We start from the raw sequence: 15,571 nt of genomic DNA, 5'->3' as shown, positions 1-15,571 counted from the left end.
CGTCATCCGAACAAAAGATTTCCCGTTCGGGCTTGCCGCCACCGCCCGATCATTCGGCTCAGCACACCCTGTCGGTCCTACGCACAGCCTCTTGCACTCATTCCGTGATAAGGTGGATGGTCTCAAGTATAAGTCAAAAAAGATATACCATTCTGCTGAGGCGACGCCAGCAGGATTTGAACCTGCGCTCCCATAGGGAAACAGATTTCTAATCTGTCGCCGTAACCACTTGGCTATAGCGCCTTGTAGAGGGCACAGCGGCCTAGATATGAGATGAGGTCGTCTTTCTCTCTACTTGTGAAACATACCCGACAAAATTCACGGAAACGAACAGACACATCCGTATCAGATCACACAAACGGGGAAAGGAAGAAGACATTTTTATTATCGAGTGCAGCGGGACGGTTCAAAACTCCATCAGACATCCAGTGCTGATGCGCGAACGCACGCAAGAGACATGATAGAGCAGCAAACAATTCTAGCCACACCCAATGAATCTAGACACGCAACCGCCGAAAATCCACTCCAGATCCACACTTCGTCCCATCGCCGCATCGTCAGAGAACAACCATCGCGCATCGAACCACCCGTCCAGTCCATCCTCGTCCAGTGTTTTTGAGCCGGCGGCAGACCGTAGGGTAGGAGTCGACAACGAGAAGGTTTATGAGTTGCTAAGCTCCTTCGCGAGCGCCTCAGCCTTGACCTTGACATCCTCGATGGTACCGGTCATGTAGAAGGCACCCTCAGGCAAGCTGTCGTGCTGGCCGGAAAGGATCTCCCTGAAAGAGCGGATAGTCTCCTTCAGCGGGACAAGCTTTCCCTCGAAACCGGTGAAGACCTGGGCGACGGCGAAGGGCTGCGACATGAAACGCTGGATCTTACGAGCACGCTCGACCTAGGAGGGTTTACATGAGTTAGTTACTGATCGTATGAAGAACCAAGGGTATGACGTACAGTCAGCTTGTCCTCTTCGGACAACTCATCCATACCCAAGATAGCAATGATATCTTGAAGGGACTTGTAATCCTGGAGGATCTTCTGGACAGCGGTGGCAGTCTCGTAGTGCTCCTTACCAACCTGTGTAAAACTGGGTCAGGATGGATGTAGTGAAACTTGAGAATGTGTGGTACTCACGATACGAGGGTCAAGCATACGGGATTTCGAGTCGAGGGGGTCGACAGCGGGGTAGATACCGAGCTCAGCGATCGAACGTGACAACACAGTGGTGGCGTCCAAGTGGGCGAAGGTCGTTGCCGGTGCGGGATCAGTCAAATCGTCAGCAGGGACGTAGACGGCCTGCACGGAGGTGATGGAACCCTTCTTGGTGGTGGTGATACGCTCTTGCCTGGAAATATGTCATAAGCATAGGTTGGAATGAAAGAAAGAAAATTTGACGTACATGCCACCCATGTCTGTGGACAAGGTGGGTTGGTAACCGACGGCAGAGGGGATACGACCGAGCAAAGCAGACACCTCGGAACCGGCCTGGGTGAAACGGAAAATGTTGTCGATGAAGAGCAACACATCCTGACCCTCCTCATCACGGAAGTACTCGGCAATGGTGAGACCAGTAAGGGCGACACGGGCACGGGCACCAGGGGGCTCGTTCATCTGACCGAAGACGAGAGCGACCTTGGAGTCACCCTCGAGGTTGATGACACCGGTCTCAATCATTTCGTGGTACAAGTCGTTACCCTCACGGGTACGCTCACCGACACCTAACGAGAAAATTCGCGTGAGAAGCCGGGAGCAACAAGAAAGTGGGGAGTTGTTGACATACCACAGAAGATGGAGAAACCACCATGGGCCTTGGCGACGTTGTTGATGAGCTCCTGAATCAACACGGTCTTGCCGACACCAGCACCTCCGAAGAGACCAATCTTTCCACCACGGGCGTAGGGGGCAAGAAGATCGACGACCTTGATACCGGTCTCGAGCACCTCAGCGGTCGTGGACTGGTCGACGAAAGCAGGAGGGTCGGCGTGGATGGGCTTGCGGGTAACACCCTTGATAGGACCCCTCTCGTCGATAGGCTCACCAATGACGTTCATGATACGACCAAGAGTGTCACGGCCAACGGGAATCTGGATAGGAGCACCAGTGTCGATGACCTTTTGGCCACGGACGAGACCCTCGGTACCGTCCATAGCAATGGTACGGACGGAGTTCTCGCCCAAATGCGACGCGACCTCGAGGACGAGACGACCACCGTGGAAATCCTGGACCTCAAGGGCGTTGAGGATAGGGGGAAGGTTGTCGGAGTCGAATTGAACGTCGACGACGGCACCAATGACGGTCTTCACCGAACCAATAGCGGCCTTCGCCTCGGTTGCGTACGTGCGCGCTGTGTGCGGAAATTTACGGGTAAGACTCGTGTTTCGACAACGACGCGAACAGAGGTGTTTAAGGCCATTCAAAAGACACGCCAACAGAAGTTCTACCCCACGAAAAGACTTGAAAAAGAGCAGAACTGACCAGCCTGGGTGGAGACGCGCGCCGGGCGCTGAGACGCACGCTGGTTTGCTGGCGAAGCGGGAACAGCACGGGAGAGGATGGGGGCAGCAGCGGCGGTGGAAAAGAAGGCATTGGTCTTCTTAGCGTTGTTCACCGCTCTGCGGGAAAGACGAGTGACGCCGCGGGAGGTGAGCATCGTGGGCGACGACGACGACGACGACGAAAAACAGGGAGGGTTTTGGTTGGTGCACAACCCGACGCAAACATCCCCAGGGTATTCTCGGGTCACTTCAAGCTCCGCCCCAATTCCGCCCCGACAGCCCGCCGACGCGCGCCGGTCCCCTCACCAGGTTGGTCGCCACCTCATGGGATCGTCGTGGTCATTGCGACGTGCATAATATATTTTCTTATGAGCTGGTAGGGCATAACTCGTGTAACAATGACGGGTAGGACGCAATCTTTGAATCTCGTTCTAGCATATTATATATCTCTCTATTCAGCAGAGAATTGGGCTGGGCCACACCACCTCTAGGCCGCCAATCGGAATGGGGGACGAGGGCCTTGCGGATGTACCAATGATTAGCCTTATGGCTCTGGTCGGTGTACATAATCTGACGAGTTGTATAGGCGTGGACAGGCGCGATGTGTCTTGGTAGCACGACTGTACACGCTGGACAAGAAAAATGCCAGTCAGCACACGGAGGCGGCGGATCGGGTGGCCGTCAAGTTGAAGGTTCCCATCCAGTCCAAGAACGTGTGCAATCTAGTCTCATACCAGCCGGTGTTAGGATCATTGAACCGACCCTTGTTGATTCAAGCTCGCGACTCAAGAATACTTACCGCAACAAGGATTACCTTCAAGAAGTTCGGCGCGTTGCAGATAATTTATGGCCAGCCAGCAAGGGTTATGTATCCGCTGCAGGGAGTAGTATAGGGCCCTAGCAAGGTGTGCTCGTCCTTGTGTATATGGTTGAAAGTCTAGCGGAAAATACTAATGGATTTAGCAGGTCCGTGGCGGTAGCATCCCTCGGAATAGGCGTGGTAGGTATTAGCGATGCTAGACGTACATGCTCATAAGAGTTCAGTAGGGCGAGGTCAACTCGGCAACTCGTAAGTAGTCCAGTAATGAGTGCCCTGGGTGATTTTCCGCGGGATATGAGCATACCTATGCGACCTCGATTGGAGTTCGGATGTGGTCCAGTGGTTAATCAGTGACTAGGATCGTTCATTTAGAAGGCCCTTCCGAGGTCGAATATCATTGCGTACTCGTTGCGACAAGTCACCCATTGACCAAAAGTCATGCTCGTTAATGGCCTGCATGTCGCCGTATGCTATACGTACATTGAACTTGGCACAATGAGATGAAATTAAGTTATTTATCAAATACCGATAGCATGAATGTATTCACCTTTGACCATCGTACACAATTCCTCCACAAACCGTAGGCAAGACCATGAAATGACCTACTCAAACGATGGCTCATCTCCCTCCAATTCGTCCCTACTCTCATCCCTAAACCCACTACTCCCCTCCATCAAACTACTCTCCTCAAACTCAACATCCTCCTCCCCAGCCTCCCCACTAACCTCCACACTCCCCATCCCCTCCAAAAAATCCTGATCGTGATCCATATCTCCTCCCTCCGCATACCTACTGCTCGACGCGCTCAGATCTGGGTCCATACTCTGGTCCGGATCGATGCTCTGGTCGAGATCCCTTGACTCACTGGCAGCGACGCTCTGGTCCAGATCTTCCATATCGGCATCGAGGTCCCTGCCCTCTTCGTCGTCTTCGTCATCGTCGTCCTCGTCGTGGTCGGAGGAGGAACCTTCGTCTTCTTCTTCGGAGGGTGCGGGTGAGGAATGACCACCGTCGCGGGATCCCAGTTCACCGTCTGAGCCTTCGTCGGCCTACAAAGAAGCAACGTCAATGGACAGTAAAAGATAATGAATTTAAACGGTTTAGGATGAGAAGGGTGATATACTTCAACATGCTTAAGGCGAGGGAAGTGAGAGTGTGACGAGCCTCAATCATAAAGGATGAAAAGAAACTTACATCGTTCTTCTCCTCGTGCTGCGTCGTCGTTTTACCAATAGGCACGAGGAACGTATACCCTCTATTATTGATCTCAGCCCTCTGTCAAGAAAACAAAACCGAGAAACAGGTAGGCCGTCAATATTACATTTCGTTACCGCCACACGCCACAATAGACTATCACAAGTCAACAATGACACAGTGATGAATACACGTACGATATCCTCCAACTCCCCCTCCTCATCACTCAGATCATCCATCTCCTGCACCAGGTCACGCATGAGATTCATCCGACCCGTGTACCGACCCCCACGCGGCAGAGGGATGGGGTGAGGTTGTGGTGGGCGCGGGAGCAATGTCGGGAAGATGAGAGGACGCGGAAGGAGCGTCGGCGTTGTCACGGACATAGTTCACAGCAAGCAAGTATAGTAGATGTATATGGCGAGATTCACGAGCTTAGAGTGTTGTCGTACAGAGGGGGACTCAGCGGAAGAGGTGAGCGCGGTAAGTAACTCATGTGTGGCGGAGACCATACGGATCAGTCCGAGTGGATTGTTGACATTGCCACGTGTATGACACACTCGCCAAGGACCCGGGAATCCACGAAAGTTACGTTCCACTCCAACTTGCGAGCACTCCATAGTAGACAGGTTTCTGGTCCGCACATACATTGGCAATAAATTGTAGTTATACAACACCATGATATGCTATAAATTTCGTGCTCTTACACACTTCCCATTTCGTATTCCACATTTCACTGCACCAAGTCCGTCTAACACACACTGACTCGAAGTGCCCGAGTCCACGGGCCCAAACATTCACCACCGCACTGCTCATCGCTCTCCAAGGGCAGCCTCCGGCTCCACCGGCAAATCCTCAAACAAGAAATTCCACAGCGCGTCCGGATTCTTAAAATCATGATGCGTGACGTTGACCAGATAACGCGTGTCGCGGATGCCCTCCAGGAGCTCGCGTTCTTTCGACCCGGGTGGGTAGAGCGAGGCCCAGTCTGTCCATATTGAGAAGGCTTCGTCCTGTGTTATCGAGGGCAAGGTGAGCGTTGAGACTTGAGCAAAAAGGGTGGGAAGGATGATGTTACCTTCCACGAAAGGAACGATTCGCGTTCGATGATCGTCGATTGCACGATTTCTTGTCCAGGGAACACACCCCACGTAACCGCATTCCTCTCTCCGTCAGCCACATTCGTCCTCAGATCATCCTAGATAACGTCCAAACGCATCGTCAGCACCGACCCAATCCCACCGCCCGACCAAGAACAGAACAAAGGTAAACAAACTACGACCCACCTTGAAATTACAAGCCAACAAATCCACCTCCCCCTTCCCTCTCTCCCTAACCCTCCCCTCCAACCTCCTCACCTCCTCCTCCCCAACAAAAAACTCAACAAACGCCTTCTGGTACACATACCCGCTCCTCGGTCCCCACCCAACCGTCTCGTCCTCGCTCCTCGCCCCGTCCACGGCCGGCTGCGACCCGACGGGCCACCAGCCGAGATGCGCTAGACGTTTGAGGTGCGGGAGGATGAGCTGCGATTCGGAGGAGAGAGGAGAGGGGGAGAAGGGCCAAGAAGAGGCGTGGAAGGTGAGGAAGCGGAGGCAGATGGAGGTTATGTCGGCTGGGGAGGTTGGCCGGGCCCATTGGGAGGCTTCGTTTCGCTGAACATTTTCAATGCAGCAAAGTGAGCGAATTGACGGACTTGAGAGGGTGAAAGAAATGTGGAACGTACGAGTCTGCTGTAACCACCCCAGAGGTCCTGTGTCCCGAACGCCGGACTGTTCACGTCACCGAACCGGCCGTTTGGGAACTCGTCCCACGTCGCGGCGTTGTTGACCTCTCCCTTTCCGACTTCTCCTTCCTTGGGGAGATGCGAATTGAGGCCAGAGGTGGCGTAATCACTCGCGTTGGCGGGAGTGACGACGAACTCCGACTTTGGCTCAGGAGGGTGGACGATGGGACCTGGTGTTTCCTGTGAGCAACAAAATCATCGACGGTCAGTGGTAGAACAAATTGTAGAAAAAAGGGACAAAAAGCGTACAGCAATGAGCCAGTTTTGGAACTTGGAGGGACCTTTGTGGGCCCAATCAAGGCCTTCCAAAATGCGTTGAACGCTCTTTTCGAGGTTGAGAGTCGAGAAGTGGAAGCCAGTTACGCCTCCTTCGTTTACCAAACGTTTGATCAGCCGTACGGACAGCGAGACGCCGTAGTCCTTGACTTTTTGGTCGTCGTGCTGTATGAACACATAACAAGTCAAAAACACGGCTAGTAACTGAGAAGAAAATGCGAACTGACTTTGATGGGTTCCAACTCGGCCTGGATTTCTGGTGGGATGTGGGTGCCACACAGCTTGGTGAGACGTAGGAAGGAAGAGTAGGTCTGCAGGGGCATGATTCCGGGAATGACGGGAACGGCGATGCCTAAAACTCATTCAGTTCACTCGACTCCAATTTAGCGAGCCGTGCCACACACCTCTTTGCCTAACCTTCCCCAACCAGCGCATGTAGTTATCGACGTCGTAAAACAGTTGGGTGACGATGAAGTCCGCTCCAGCGTCCACCTTCGCCTTCAAATGGTCGATTTCCTCATCCTCGGAGTATTCCTTGTCCGTATGCCCATCGGGGTAAGCTGTATAATAAAGTCAAGTGACAGCATACGAGTGGCACGCATGAGTAGAACGAAACACCAAAAGAGCTATCAAGATGACCTGCCACTCCAATACAAAACGAGTCTGCGAATTCGGGCGTGGATCGGATGTACGAGACGAGGTCGACGGCGTGCGTGAAGCGTTGATCCACAGGGGTCCATTCTTCTTCGCCTCTCGGCGGGTCTGTTTAACAAACAGAACAGCAGACCGGGTCTCTTCAGCCTAACGCCGCATGACATTGATCACGAGAAAGCGTCCTGACCTCCTCTTAAGGCAAGGATATTCTCAATGCCTATCCTTTTCGCAGCCTATCCGCCAGATAGTTTAAGCGGCTCCGAGTCAGTACGATAGTGAGCAGGTGAGGAGGGGGACGAAACGGACCCTCAGCGCATCGTCGACCATGCCCTGCTCCATATTCGTGCATGTAACATGCACAATCGTATCGACGCCATAGTCCCTCTGCGTGACCGAAGCGAGTTCGAGCGTACGATCCCTAGTCGAGCCTCCTGCACCCCATGTAATTGAAATCGCAGAGGGCTTGAGCTCCGTAAGACGGGATATTCGAGAGAGGAGGTTGCTGAATCCCTGTAGCGAGAAAGTCGGAGAAATAAAGTGGGTCAGATAACAAGTCGAGGCCAAGGGGGAGTCTATTTTAGATGCGAGAGAGATCAGGGATAGCAGGAAATTGGCCGACCTGGTCTGTTCTGGGTGGGAAGAATTCAAAGGTATAGAAGGGATTATTGCCCGACGCGTTGATTTTGTCAATGAGCCTCATGCTGTGCACACAATGTGAGTATAATCTGTGCAACATTCGCACTGAAGGCATACCTGGATACGAAGAGCAGAGGATGGAGGACGAGGACGAAGAGGAGTGCGAGAATGTTGGGTCGAAGTCTAGAAATTCGGACTTGAGAGATCGGAGCGCCGGGCGGAAGGCGCGCACGCGATGGGCCACAATCCGAGTTTGCAATTGATTGATGACTTGCGCGGGGCAGGCCGACGCCAGGCTGCCTCAATCGCCACGCTCCCGCTCGTCCCACTCGTCGCCAACCCGTTCAACGTTCAAAGTCTTATATTGCTTTCATTGCACCCCTCTCCTTCATTTCCCTTCAATTTTGATTTCTGTCGTTGCGAACCAAAAATATGTCGAACGTTCCTACCTCACCAAGTGCCGAGATCTCATCCACGTCCCTCAAGCGGACTAAGATCGTACTGCTTGGTGACCAGAGCGTAGGCAAGACCAGTCTTATTACCCGGTACGTTCAACTTCGTTTCTTCTCATATAGAAACTCGTCTTTATGCTGTGTAACTGCGGGAACGTGCAGGTTCATGTACGACACGTTCGATAACACTTACCAAGCTACCATCGGCATCGACTTCCTCAGCAAGACCCTCTACCTCGACGACCGGACAGTACGTCTCCAACTATGGGACACCGCCGGTCAGGTCCGTCCTCCTCTCTTCTAACTCCCTCTCTTACGACCGTACTCACCGCTTCGTCTATATACGATCAACATGTCGCGTCGTGAACATGATGAACGCGTATAGGAGCGGTTTCGATCGTTGATCCCATCCTACATCCGGGATTCGACAGTAGCCATTGTCGTGTTCGACATTACAAGTGCGTTCACTTTTGCCTAGCCTAATGGAAACGTGGCTTATTGTCGGACCCGAACCGAACCGCACTGCTAGATCGAGCGTCCTTCATGTCGACCACAAAATGGATAGACGACGTACGGTCGGAACGGGGAAACGACGTCATGGTCGTCCTCGTCGGTAACAAGGCTGATCTCTCGGACAAACGGTACGTCCTACATTCCTCTACTACCATGCACTCAGTACCACGAAGCTGACTTGCCCTGTTCATACCCGTTGGGATCGGTGGTGATGTAAACCAGACAAGTGACACTAGAAGAAGCGACGGCAAAGTCGCAACAGCTGAACATCATGTTCATGGAGACCTCTGCCAAAGCCGGACACAACGTCAAGAGCCTCTTCAAGAAGATTGCTATGTCGTTACCTGGGATGGAGAAGGAGAACCAAAACGCGGAGCCAAACGCCAGTGCGTTGACTTCGTTTTGTTCACCCCTACCAACCTCGCACCCTTCCTGCATCACCCTCACATGATCTGACGATTGACTGACCCCGTTGTATCAATGTCTGCTTTTCCATCTCCTCATTTCCTCAGAAATCGACGTCACCTCACCGCAAACGGCAGAAATCCCAGAGGCATCCCAATGCCAATGTTAATACCTCATGCCATCCGATCGTCCACTCATCAGATCCTGGCCAATCGTGTACAGCCGTATACCAATGACTATTTACGCGCACTGACGAGCGGGACGGATATCTGACGAATGCCACGAATCACGATGCAGGGAAGCTAGAGTTTGGGTTTGAGGGTCGCGGGGTTGGGGAGCTGTGGGGACTTAGCGCGGGTGGACGTCTATCTGGAGTTCTTTTTTTGTTTTTGTTTTTTGTTTTTTGTTTCTCTCCATTCTTGCGTTTCTCCGATTTTACTCTCTTAATGCACCCTTTCTAGATATCATATATCATACCTCGATTTGTTCGGTCTTAGTTTCTTGTCTAGCTTCCAACTCAGTCTTATGGACCATACCATGCATCCGTCCGTCCGTTTGCTTGCCTGATGCGGGAAGGTTGTGCTTGTGCCTGCGCCGCCTGTGTCATAGAGTTTTTGAGCGTTCGATCCCCTGGATCGTCTCAATAATCGACGTCGACCGAAATGGTCCATGACCCACACAGAGCTTCATATCGACTCTCAAGCTCATCGACACCCTTTCCACACCAAAGTGCATTATTTTACTTCGCAAGCAAAGGACCTCATCACATACATGTGAATGGTCCAAACAACAGCATCCAGCTCTCGATTGATTCGCACCATTGGCCACCTTATCGCACTCACGTTCCCCTACCACCATCAGCAACAGTAACAACGACCCTCCACCTAACCAACATCCCACCCTGCAACAAACTAGCCTCCCACGCCCACTTCAACCCAATCTCTCGCCTCCTCCTCCTCCCTTCCTCGACATCTTCCGACTCACCCATACCAATATCCTGGTACATCTCCAGCCTCTTCACATCATCCCACAGCTCCCCGACCCTCTCATTCGACACATCAGAGACCGAGACGATATCGAACCGGTGATGTTCAAGCCTGCGAATGAGTTCGGGGAGGGTGATATTCAGTGGTGTCGTAGACTTTGAGCGATATCGATGTCGGTCGTCTTTGTTGTTATTATTCTTGCTATACGACGACGACGGAAGGAACGGAAAAGCGAGGAGCGAATAGGCCGAGGACGAGCTCCATCAGAGATGGGTTCCGTATCGTCGACTCGAGCGTCATCGTTTCTCGTTCGCGATCGATTTTGAGGTGTTCAAGTCCGGCGCTGGATGGGGTGGCGGATGAGGATGCCTTGATGCGAGAAAGAACGTGGTCGAGTCTCGAGTGAGGTACGTTATCGAGGTCGATGGGACGTCGACCGTTCCCTTCCGGAGTTTGACGCGCTACCATAACGTCTCGATGTCAAAAAAAAACACGCATTTAACGATGGGTCAAAACGCATATACCCACCTAAAAATAAAAACTCATCGACCTATCCAAACTCTTATCTTCAATCCCCACAAAACACAAACAAAAGGACCCAGCCAAGAAAACACAACTACTCACATCGAACTTCCACCCCAGATCACCGACCACTCCCCTCCAAAGTACACCCCAAGCCACCTCGGACCAAAACGTCGTATCCACCTCCAACTTCACTCTCATTCTCATGCTAACCGTCCGTCCCTCTGCAACATCCACCGCTTCGTCTCGCGTTCTCGTCGACATCAAAAGCCTCGGAAGATCCCTCCTCGCGTTCCGGAGCTCCACGTCCCCCTGAACGACATCTCTAACTAGAGCCGAGAGCGGCACGCATATCATCTTCATCTCCGTCTGCCCACGAGCGCTTCCAAATCCACTCCGGGCTCGCGATCGGTTAGCGAGGGCGATGTAGTGAGGTGCCCAATGCGAGGTCGTGGGTATAATGATCGTTTGAAGGGCGTGCAGTGCCTCGACGTCTATATCGTCGAGCAGAGAAGAAGTATCACATAGGTTCGTCGAGCATCGAGAGGTCGAGAAGCAGAATGAGAGTAGCCAGGTGATGAAGACGAGGGAGGCGCTGCAGAGGATACTAGCGACGCCAGCTGAAGGCAAGGACGAGAAAGTTGCGACTGAGACTTTTATAGCGCCAGATACGTCGAGTAGTCGCCAAGCATCATGTAGTGGTGGAACAAGATATCCGTAGAAAAGACGTTGCCAGTCGGAAAGTCTGAGCGCTCTGAGGAGCGCCGTGCTCAGCGCGCGAGAGTATTCAGAGTATGAGGTTGACGAGATGAACGATGGGAGAGCTGAGGCCCACGACGCATGGTGCAGATCCAGATGCAGAAAAGACATCGATCCTGGAACGGTGGATGAGGACAAGTTTGAGCTTCGACGTAGACGCTAGAGCAGACAAGGACTCGGAGCCTGCTGGCGGTTGCCCCTATCGTCTCCAGCGGCATTGTCCGCAGAGCGGAGCCAAACATCCGGGATTCGAGTTCGCTACCCGGTGGGAAACTGAGCCTGACCTGTCAGCTTGAACTTGAAGTACAGTAGTGGTGATCATACGGCCGACGAAAGGGAGAAATAAAAAATGGAAAACATCAAAGATAAGGTACAATCTCTATCCACATCGTCATCGCAAATAGACTAGTGTTCCAAGACCAGGTAATGTAGTCGTAGTCCACAACAATTCACGAATATTGTCAAATCCAACAGCCTAAGTCAAGTACTTACAACCTGGACAAATCCCTCCCCCAAACACCTCTGGAACACACCACGAAGAAAGAAAGTCAGTCCTTATCTCACCATCCAAAAGAAAATCCAGAAAACTCACCTAACAATCCAATCAATCATCAACAACGCCCTCGTCCTCAAACTAACCTGCTCATTCCAATAAACGCTCCTCCACGCATACATCGCCACCAATCCACCCATGAAACTCATGTTCCCCAGATCGAAAACCGCGGCATTCCCGATGTATGCTAACATCCCGAGATGTTTGTACACGAACGGACGGGCGACGGCTTCGTCGGGCTGGTCCGGGAGCTCGTTGGCGAGGAGGGTGGAGTGGTGCGTCGCGAGTTCGTGCAGCTTTTTGCCGAGGTATTTGCCTTGTTGGGCGGCGACTTGGGCGGTCTGTGGGATGGAGAGCATGAGTGGGCTTTGTCGAAGGGAAGGAGGGGACAAGAGCGAAACGTACAGCAGGCAAGGCAGTGATCTTATTCCCGAGGTTCTCAAGCAAGACAGCAAGCTCATTCAGATTCAGGCTATTGTCCGCGTCAGAGTCGTACAGGTTGAACAGCTCTCGAACTTCAGATAACTGGCTTTCTGCCATGGGGATCTTCTGCTTGATTCGTTTCACTACATATGCACCACGTTAACTTCCACAACGCAGATCGTGTATGTATGCAAGTCAAGGAAGACGCACCCATGACTTCCCACTCGTCGAAATCGATCTTTCCGTCCTTGTTCTTGTCGGCCTCGTCCACAAGGTCGAGTAAGTGTGATACAATGGAAGTCTCGATCTAAGTCGCGAACAAACATGTATGAGCCTAGTGCTGGACAACACGTGTGTGGGTAGACACAAAGAGGAAGAGACAAAGAATGGAAGGTATAAAACGCACAGTAGCACAATCCCCGATAGCATACACATCTCCCTGTGGCGCACCCTTCACGCGCAACTGAGCATCCACCTCTATCGCCTTCTTGTGCACCTGATTCGGGAGCAGACTCGAGACCTACAGAGATTGGATCCATCAGAACCGTCAGCACATGGAAAATCTCCTGCTGTTTAACAGGTGGGTGTGGAGGATTAAAATAGGAGATGAGAAAAGAATGATGCCTACACGAGCCGTAAACGGATTCATCGCGATCCCCGTACTCCAAAGCACGAAATTAGTGGGTATAGAATGCTTGACGACTGCTCCTGTTTCGGGATCTTTTGCGCTATATTCTACATGGTCCGGGTGTACTGACGCCACGCTGAATTCAGTGACCATCCAGAATGTTTTGTCAGTGAAAAGGCAAATGAAGGGAAATCGGGTGGGACGAGTGAGCGAACTGACCGAGCGGAAGTGATTAAGTTGACCTCGTCGCGTTGGAATTTGTCTTCGGCGTATTTGGAGATGGCTTCGGAGTACTGTGCAACGGGAGGGTGTGTTGCATGTCAGACAATAGTGCGGAAGTTTGGTGAGCGGGACGAGTTAGTGAGTTGAGAGATTCGACGTACGGTATTCAAGATATGTTCTCTAGACTGAATGACGTGAATCGAAACTTCTTCGCGGACGAGCTTAGGATACTGCACAGCACGACAGATTTAGCCTCGACTTCAAATTATGAAGGTAAGATCCACGAAGATACGCACGTAGTTCATGATATCTTCCTGACAGAGGTCGTATATTTCCTAGGGAATCAGAAGCAAATGTTGTTCAGCCTCATGTACACAGACCAAGAACAGGTCTTGAACACACAGCAGCAGTCTCAACACCTGTGGGGCCACCACCACAAATGACGAAGCTGAGTAGCCTCTTGCGTTCCTCGGGTGTCGTAGTCGGAAGCGAAGCTGTCTCGAAGTTATCTGTAATATCACATCAGCAGTGTGGCCAGCAGAATCTACTCATGGAGGGTATAGCGTACCCAGAACCCTGCGGCGGATGGCCTGCGCGTCACCGACAGTTTTCAGCTGGAAGCAGTTTTCCAGACCTGGTACACCGTGTGTGCTCGATACAGAACCGACTGCAATCACCAATTTGTCGTATCTGACGAATCCAGGTCATGGTCAATACAAGTGTGGCGTCAGGGGTGAGTGTACGCGAAAGACGCGTACGGAACGTAGAAGTTTCGCTTTTGACCGTCGGGCATCTCAGACTCTACTTCCAGGAGGCGTTCAGACATGACGAGGTCGACTGCACGAGCGTGTATAAGTTGACCATGGAGCCGGGCGACAATCTTGCGGAGTGATTCTATGAGAGACCGGACGGAGACGGTACCAACTGCTGCAGCTGTGAAATGTACAGGTGATAAATGGGGATCACTGTTTGATTCAAGTTCGAATAGGGGCTTACACGGAAGCAGAGGGGTAAACGTAGTGAAAGTGTCGGGCGATATGAGGGTCACGTGATAATCTCCGGGTGTTAATGTCTGTAGTGTGGCGACAGCCTGTAGGGAGTCCGAGCGGAATTCCATTCACATGTGAGAAGGCAGAGTAACCTTAGGTTGATGTTGCACTTACACCCCACCCAGCACCAACGATAACTAACCGGGGCCGATCCTTCAACTTCGCGTTCACCTCATCCTCTTCGTCACCTACGAGCACGCTTGCGATAGGCAAGTTCTTCGGGCCACCGAGTTCAGGATGTAAAGCGAGAGGAGAGACAGGCACACGATCGATGTGTTTCTCGTTGTATGTGAACGCATCGTGGACGAATATACAACCTGTGAAGAAGAGAACGCCGACAACGGAGGAGCCCACGAGGTAAGCGGTCCATTTAGCACCAGTTCCGCAAGTCTTGAGGACTTTCCGTGTCCTCGATGGTTCTGGTGGTGGGGGAGGTGGTGTCGATGGGCTAGTAGACTGATTTCTGAGGGGTGTCCTGGTGGAAAGATGACGGAAGGCGACCTGACTCTGAGTCAAGTTGAACTTGGGTCGGGATTGTGCATGAATAAACAGTGCCGAATGTTGTGACGACCGAGCGACCTGGCGCGCGCCCAGCGCTGCTGGACGCGACGAGAGAGCTGCTCTTGCCAGAGACAGCATGGGAGGTTGTTGTAGGGAGCTGCGCTGACGCGAGCGATGGTAATGGGCAAGCGTCGCCCGACGTCGTCCGCTATGTATATCTCTGCACCGCGCTGCTCCCTGACGTCATGACAAACCACATCCTTGCCCCGCCCGCTCCGACGATGCTTCATTCTTGCGTATGTATATATTGCTCGATTCTTCCCGAAAGAGCCAAGCCAGATGTCATAAACTTCCTCAAGGCGGAGTGCGAGGAAGCATAGCTCTTGCCACCAGGTTAGAACGCGAGAACAGACAGGAACAGACAGGTGGCGGTGGCCTCAAGTACATAGTGTTCTTCCTTGATGCCGGCGACGTTTTCTAATGCCGACACGCTCTTCATGTATTATGCCGACGATAGTGCCACCACTTGATGACGAACGGAGGCAAGAGACAATTGGATAGTGAGAACATCGCGACTCCTTCGCATTGCATACACCCCTAACACCAAGAAACAACAGCTGGAAAAAAGACGGGACCAATGAAACAAGAATAAATTACACATTGAGTGATAGTGATAGATAGATAGAAATCTCAGGCC

The 15,571-nt window shown here is 52.2% G+C and overlaps 6 protein-coding genes and 1 non-coding gene across 7 annotated transcripts; 1 reads left to right on the top strand and 6 right to left on the bottom strand.

The window, feature by feature from the left end:
• Positions 1 to 161: 161 nt before the first annotated feature.
• On the bottom strand, positions 162 to 243 carry STEHIDRAFT_t91. Its single transcript has one exon. It is a non-coding gene; the product is annotated as a tRNA-Ser (tRNA).
• Positions 244 to 312: 69 nt separating this feature from the next.
• Positions 313 to 2,650, bottom strand: STEHIDRAFT_166543 (ATP synthase F1 beta subunit; the record flags this gene model as incomplete). The annotated part of the gene is made up of 6 exons (XM_007301242.1): positions 313 to 895; positions 955 to 1,077; positions 1,135 to 1,345; positions 1,400 to 1,718; positions 1,781 to 2,344; positions 2,476 to 2,650. 6 exons carry the CDS (start codon positions 2,648 to 2,650, stop codon positions 662 to 664), a joined length of 1,626 nt encoding a protein of 541 aa, XP_007301304.1. The 3' UTR covers positions 313 to 661.
• A 1,109-nt stretch (positions 2,651 to 3,759) lies between these two features.
• STEHIDRAFT_145440 (uncharacterized protein) lies at positions 3,760 to 4,972 on the bottom strand. Its single transcript, XM_007301241.1, has 4 exons — positions 4,707 to 4,972; positions 4,510 to 4,590; positions 3,863 to 4,364; positions 3,760 to 3,801 (listed from the first exon to the last, which is right to left on the bottom strand). The coding sequence occupies exons 1-3, from the start codon at positions 4,893 to 4,895 to the stop codon at positions 3,918 to 3,920; spliced, it is 717 nt and encodes a 238-aa protein (XP_007301303.1). The 5' UTR covers positions 4,896 to 4,972; the 3' UTR covers positions 3,760 to 3,801; positions 3,863 to 3,917.
• Positions 4,973 to 5,138: 166 nt separating this feature from the next.
• On the bottom strand, positions 5,139 to 7,990 carry STEHIDRAFT_75044 (methylenetetrahydrofolate reduct). Its single transcript, XM_007300563.1, has 12 exons — positions 7,979 to 7,990; positions 7,845 to 7,926; positions 7,532 to 7,735; positions 7,413 to 7,458; positions 7,211 to 7,333; positions 6,976 to 7,131; positions 6,799 to 6,923; positions 6,545 to 6,736; positions 6,236 to 6,475; positions 5,796 to 6,164; positions 5,588 to 5,707; positions 5,139 to 5,522 (listed from the first exon to the last, which is right to left on the bottom strand). Exons 2-12 carry the CDS (start codon positions 7,923 to 7,925, stop codon positions 5,322 to 5,324), a joined length of 1,857 nt encoding a protein of 618 aa, XP_007300625.1. The 5' UTR covers position 7,926; positions 7,979 to 7,990; the 3' UTR covers positions 5,139 to 5,321.
• Positions 7,991 to 8,173: 183 nt separating this feature from the next.
• On the top strand, positions 8,174 to 9,781 carry STEHIDRAFT_75041 (ras-domain-containing protein). Its single transcript, XM_007300562.1, has 6 exons — positions 8,174 to 8,406; positions 8,476 to 8,596; positions 8,699 to 8,771; positions 8,843 to 8,954; positions 9,049 to 9,212; positions 9,339 to 9,781. Exons 1-6 carry the CDS (start codon positions 8,294 to 8,296, stop codon positions 9,398 to 9,400), a joined length of 645 nt encoding a protein of 214 aa, XP_007300624.1. The 5' UTR covers positions 8,174 to 8,293; the 3' UTR covers positions 9,401 to 9,781.
• A 288-nt stretch (positions 9,782 to 10,069) lies between these two features.
• Positions 10,070 to 11,609, bottom strand: STEHIDRAFT_154164 (uncharacterized protein; the record flags this gene model as incomplete). Its single annotated transcript, XM_007301240.1, has 4 exons — positions 10,070 to 10,372; positions 10,425 to 10,678; positions 10,746 to 10,767; positions 10,842 to 11,609. 4 exons carry the CDS (start codon positions 11,607 to 11,609, stop codon positions 10,070 to 10,072), a joined length of 1,347 nt encoding a protein of 448 aa, XP_007301302.1.
• A 225-nt stretch (positions 11,610 to 11,834) lies between these two features.
• Positions 11,835 to 15,012, bottom strand: STEHIDRAFT_145437 (mitochondrial NADH dehydrogenase; the record flags this gene model as incomplete). Its single annotated transcript, XM_007301239.1, has 15 exons — positions 11,835 to 12,020; positions 12,091 to 12,392; positions 12,457 to 12,617; positions 12,685 to 12,781; positions 12,881 to 12,994; positions 13,103 to 13,238; positions 13,322 to 13,395; positions 13,486 to 13,554; positions 13,621 to 13,659; positions 13,727 to 13,833; positions 13,893 to 14,014; positions 14,083 to 14,257; positions 14,321 to 14,414; positions 14,488 to 14,782; positions 14,831 to 15,012. 15 exons carry the CDS (start codon positions 15,010 to 15,012, stop codon positions 11,987 to 11,989), a joined length of 2,001 nt encoding a protein of 666 aa, XP_007301301.1. The 3' UTR covers positions 11,835 to 11,986.
• Positions 15,013 to 15,571: the final 559 nt, after the last annotated feature.

Source organism: Stereum hirsutum, assembly GCF_000264905.1.
Source record: "Stereum hirsutum FP-91666 SS1 unplaced genomic scaffold STEHIscaffold_3, whole genome shotgun sequence".
In the NCBI taxonomy this organism is placed as follows: domain Eukaryota; kingdom Fungi; phylum Basidiomycota; class Agaricomycetes; order Russulales; family Stereaceae; genus Stereum; species Stereum hirsutum.
This window is presented reverse-complemented; position numbering and strand designations above follow the sequence as displayed.

What these genes read in the sequence shown, in the direction of transcription:
- STEHIDRAFT_145440 (XM_007301241.1), bottom strand. Translation starts at nt 4,895, where the DNA reads ATGTCCGTGACAACGCCGACGCTCCTTCCGCGTCCTCTCATCTTCCCG. An exon ending in AGGGGGAGTTGGAGGATATC is followed by an intron (nt 4,591 to 4,706) that starts GTACGTGTATTC and finishes TTTTCTTGACAG; the next exon opens with AGGGCTGAGATCAATAATAG. An exon ending in AGCACGAGGAGAAGAACGAT is followed by an intron (nt 4,365 to 4,509) that starts GTAAGTTTCTTT and finishes GCTTCTTTGTAG; the next exon opens with GCCGACGAAGGCTCAGACGG.
- STEHIDRAFT_75044 (XM_007300563.1), bottom strand. Translation starts at nt 7,925, where the DNA reads ATGAGGCTCATTGACAAAATCAACGCGTCGGGCAATAATCCCTTCTAT. An exon ending in TCCCACCCAGAACAGACCAG is followed by an intron (nt 7,736 to 7,844) that starts GTCGGCCAATTT and finishes TTCTCGCTACAG; the next exon opens with GGATTCAGCAACCTCCTCTC. An exon ending in GTTTTGTATTGGAGTGGCAG is followed by an intron (nt 7,132 to 7,210) that starts GTCATCTTGATA and finishes TTTATTATACAG; the next exon opens with CTTACCCCGATGGGCATACG.
- STEHIDRAFT_75041 (XM_007300562.1), top strand. Translation starts at nt 8,294, where the DNA reads ATGTCGAACGTTCCTACCTCACCAAGTGCCGAGATCTCATCCACGTCC. An exon ending in AAGACCAGTCTTATTACCCG is followed by an intron (nt 8,407 to 8,475) that starts GTACGTTCAACT and finishes GGGAACGTGCAG; the next exon opens with GTTCATGTACGACACGTTCG. An exon ending in TATGGGACACCGCCGGTCAG is followed by an intron (nt 8,597 to 8,698) that starts GTCCGTCCTCCT and finishes GAACGCGTATAG; the next exon opens with GAGCGGTTTCGATCGTTGAT.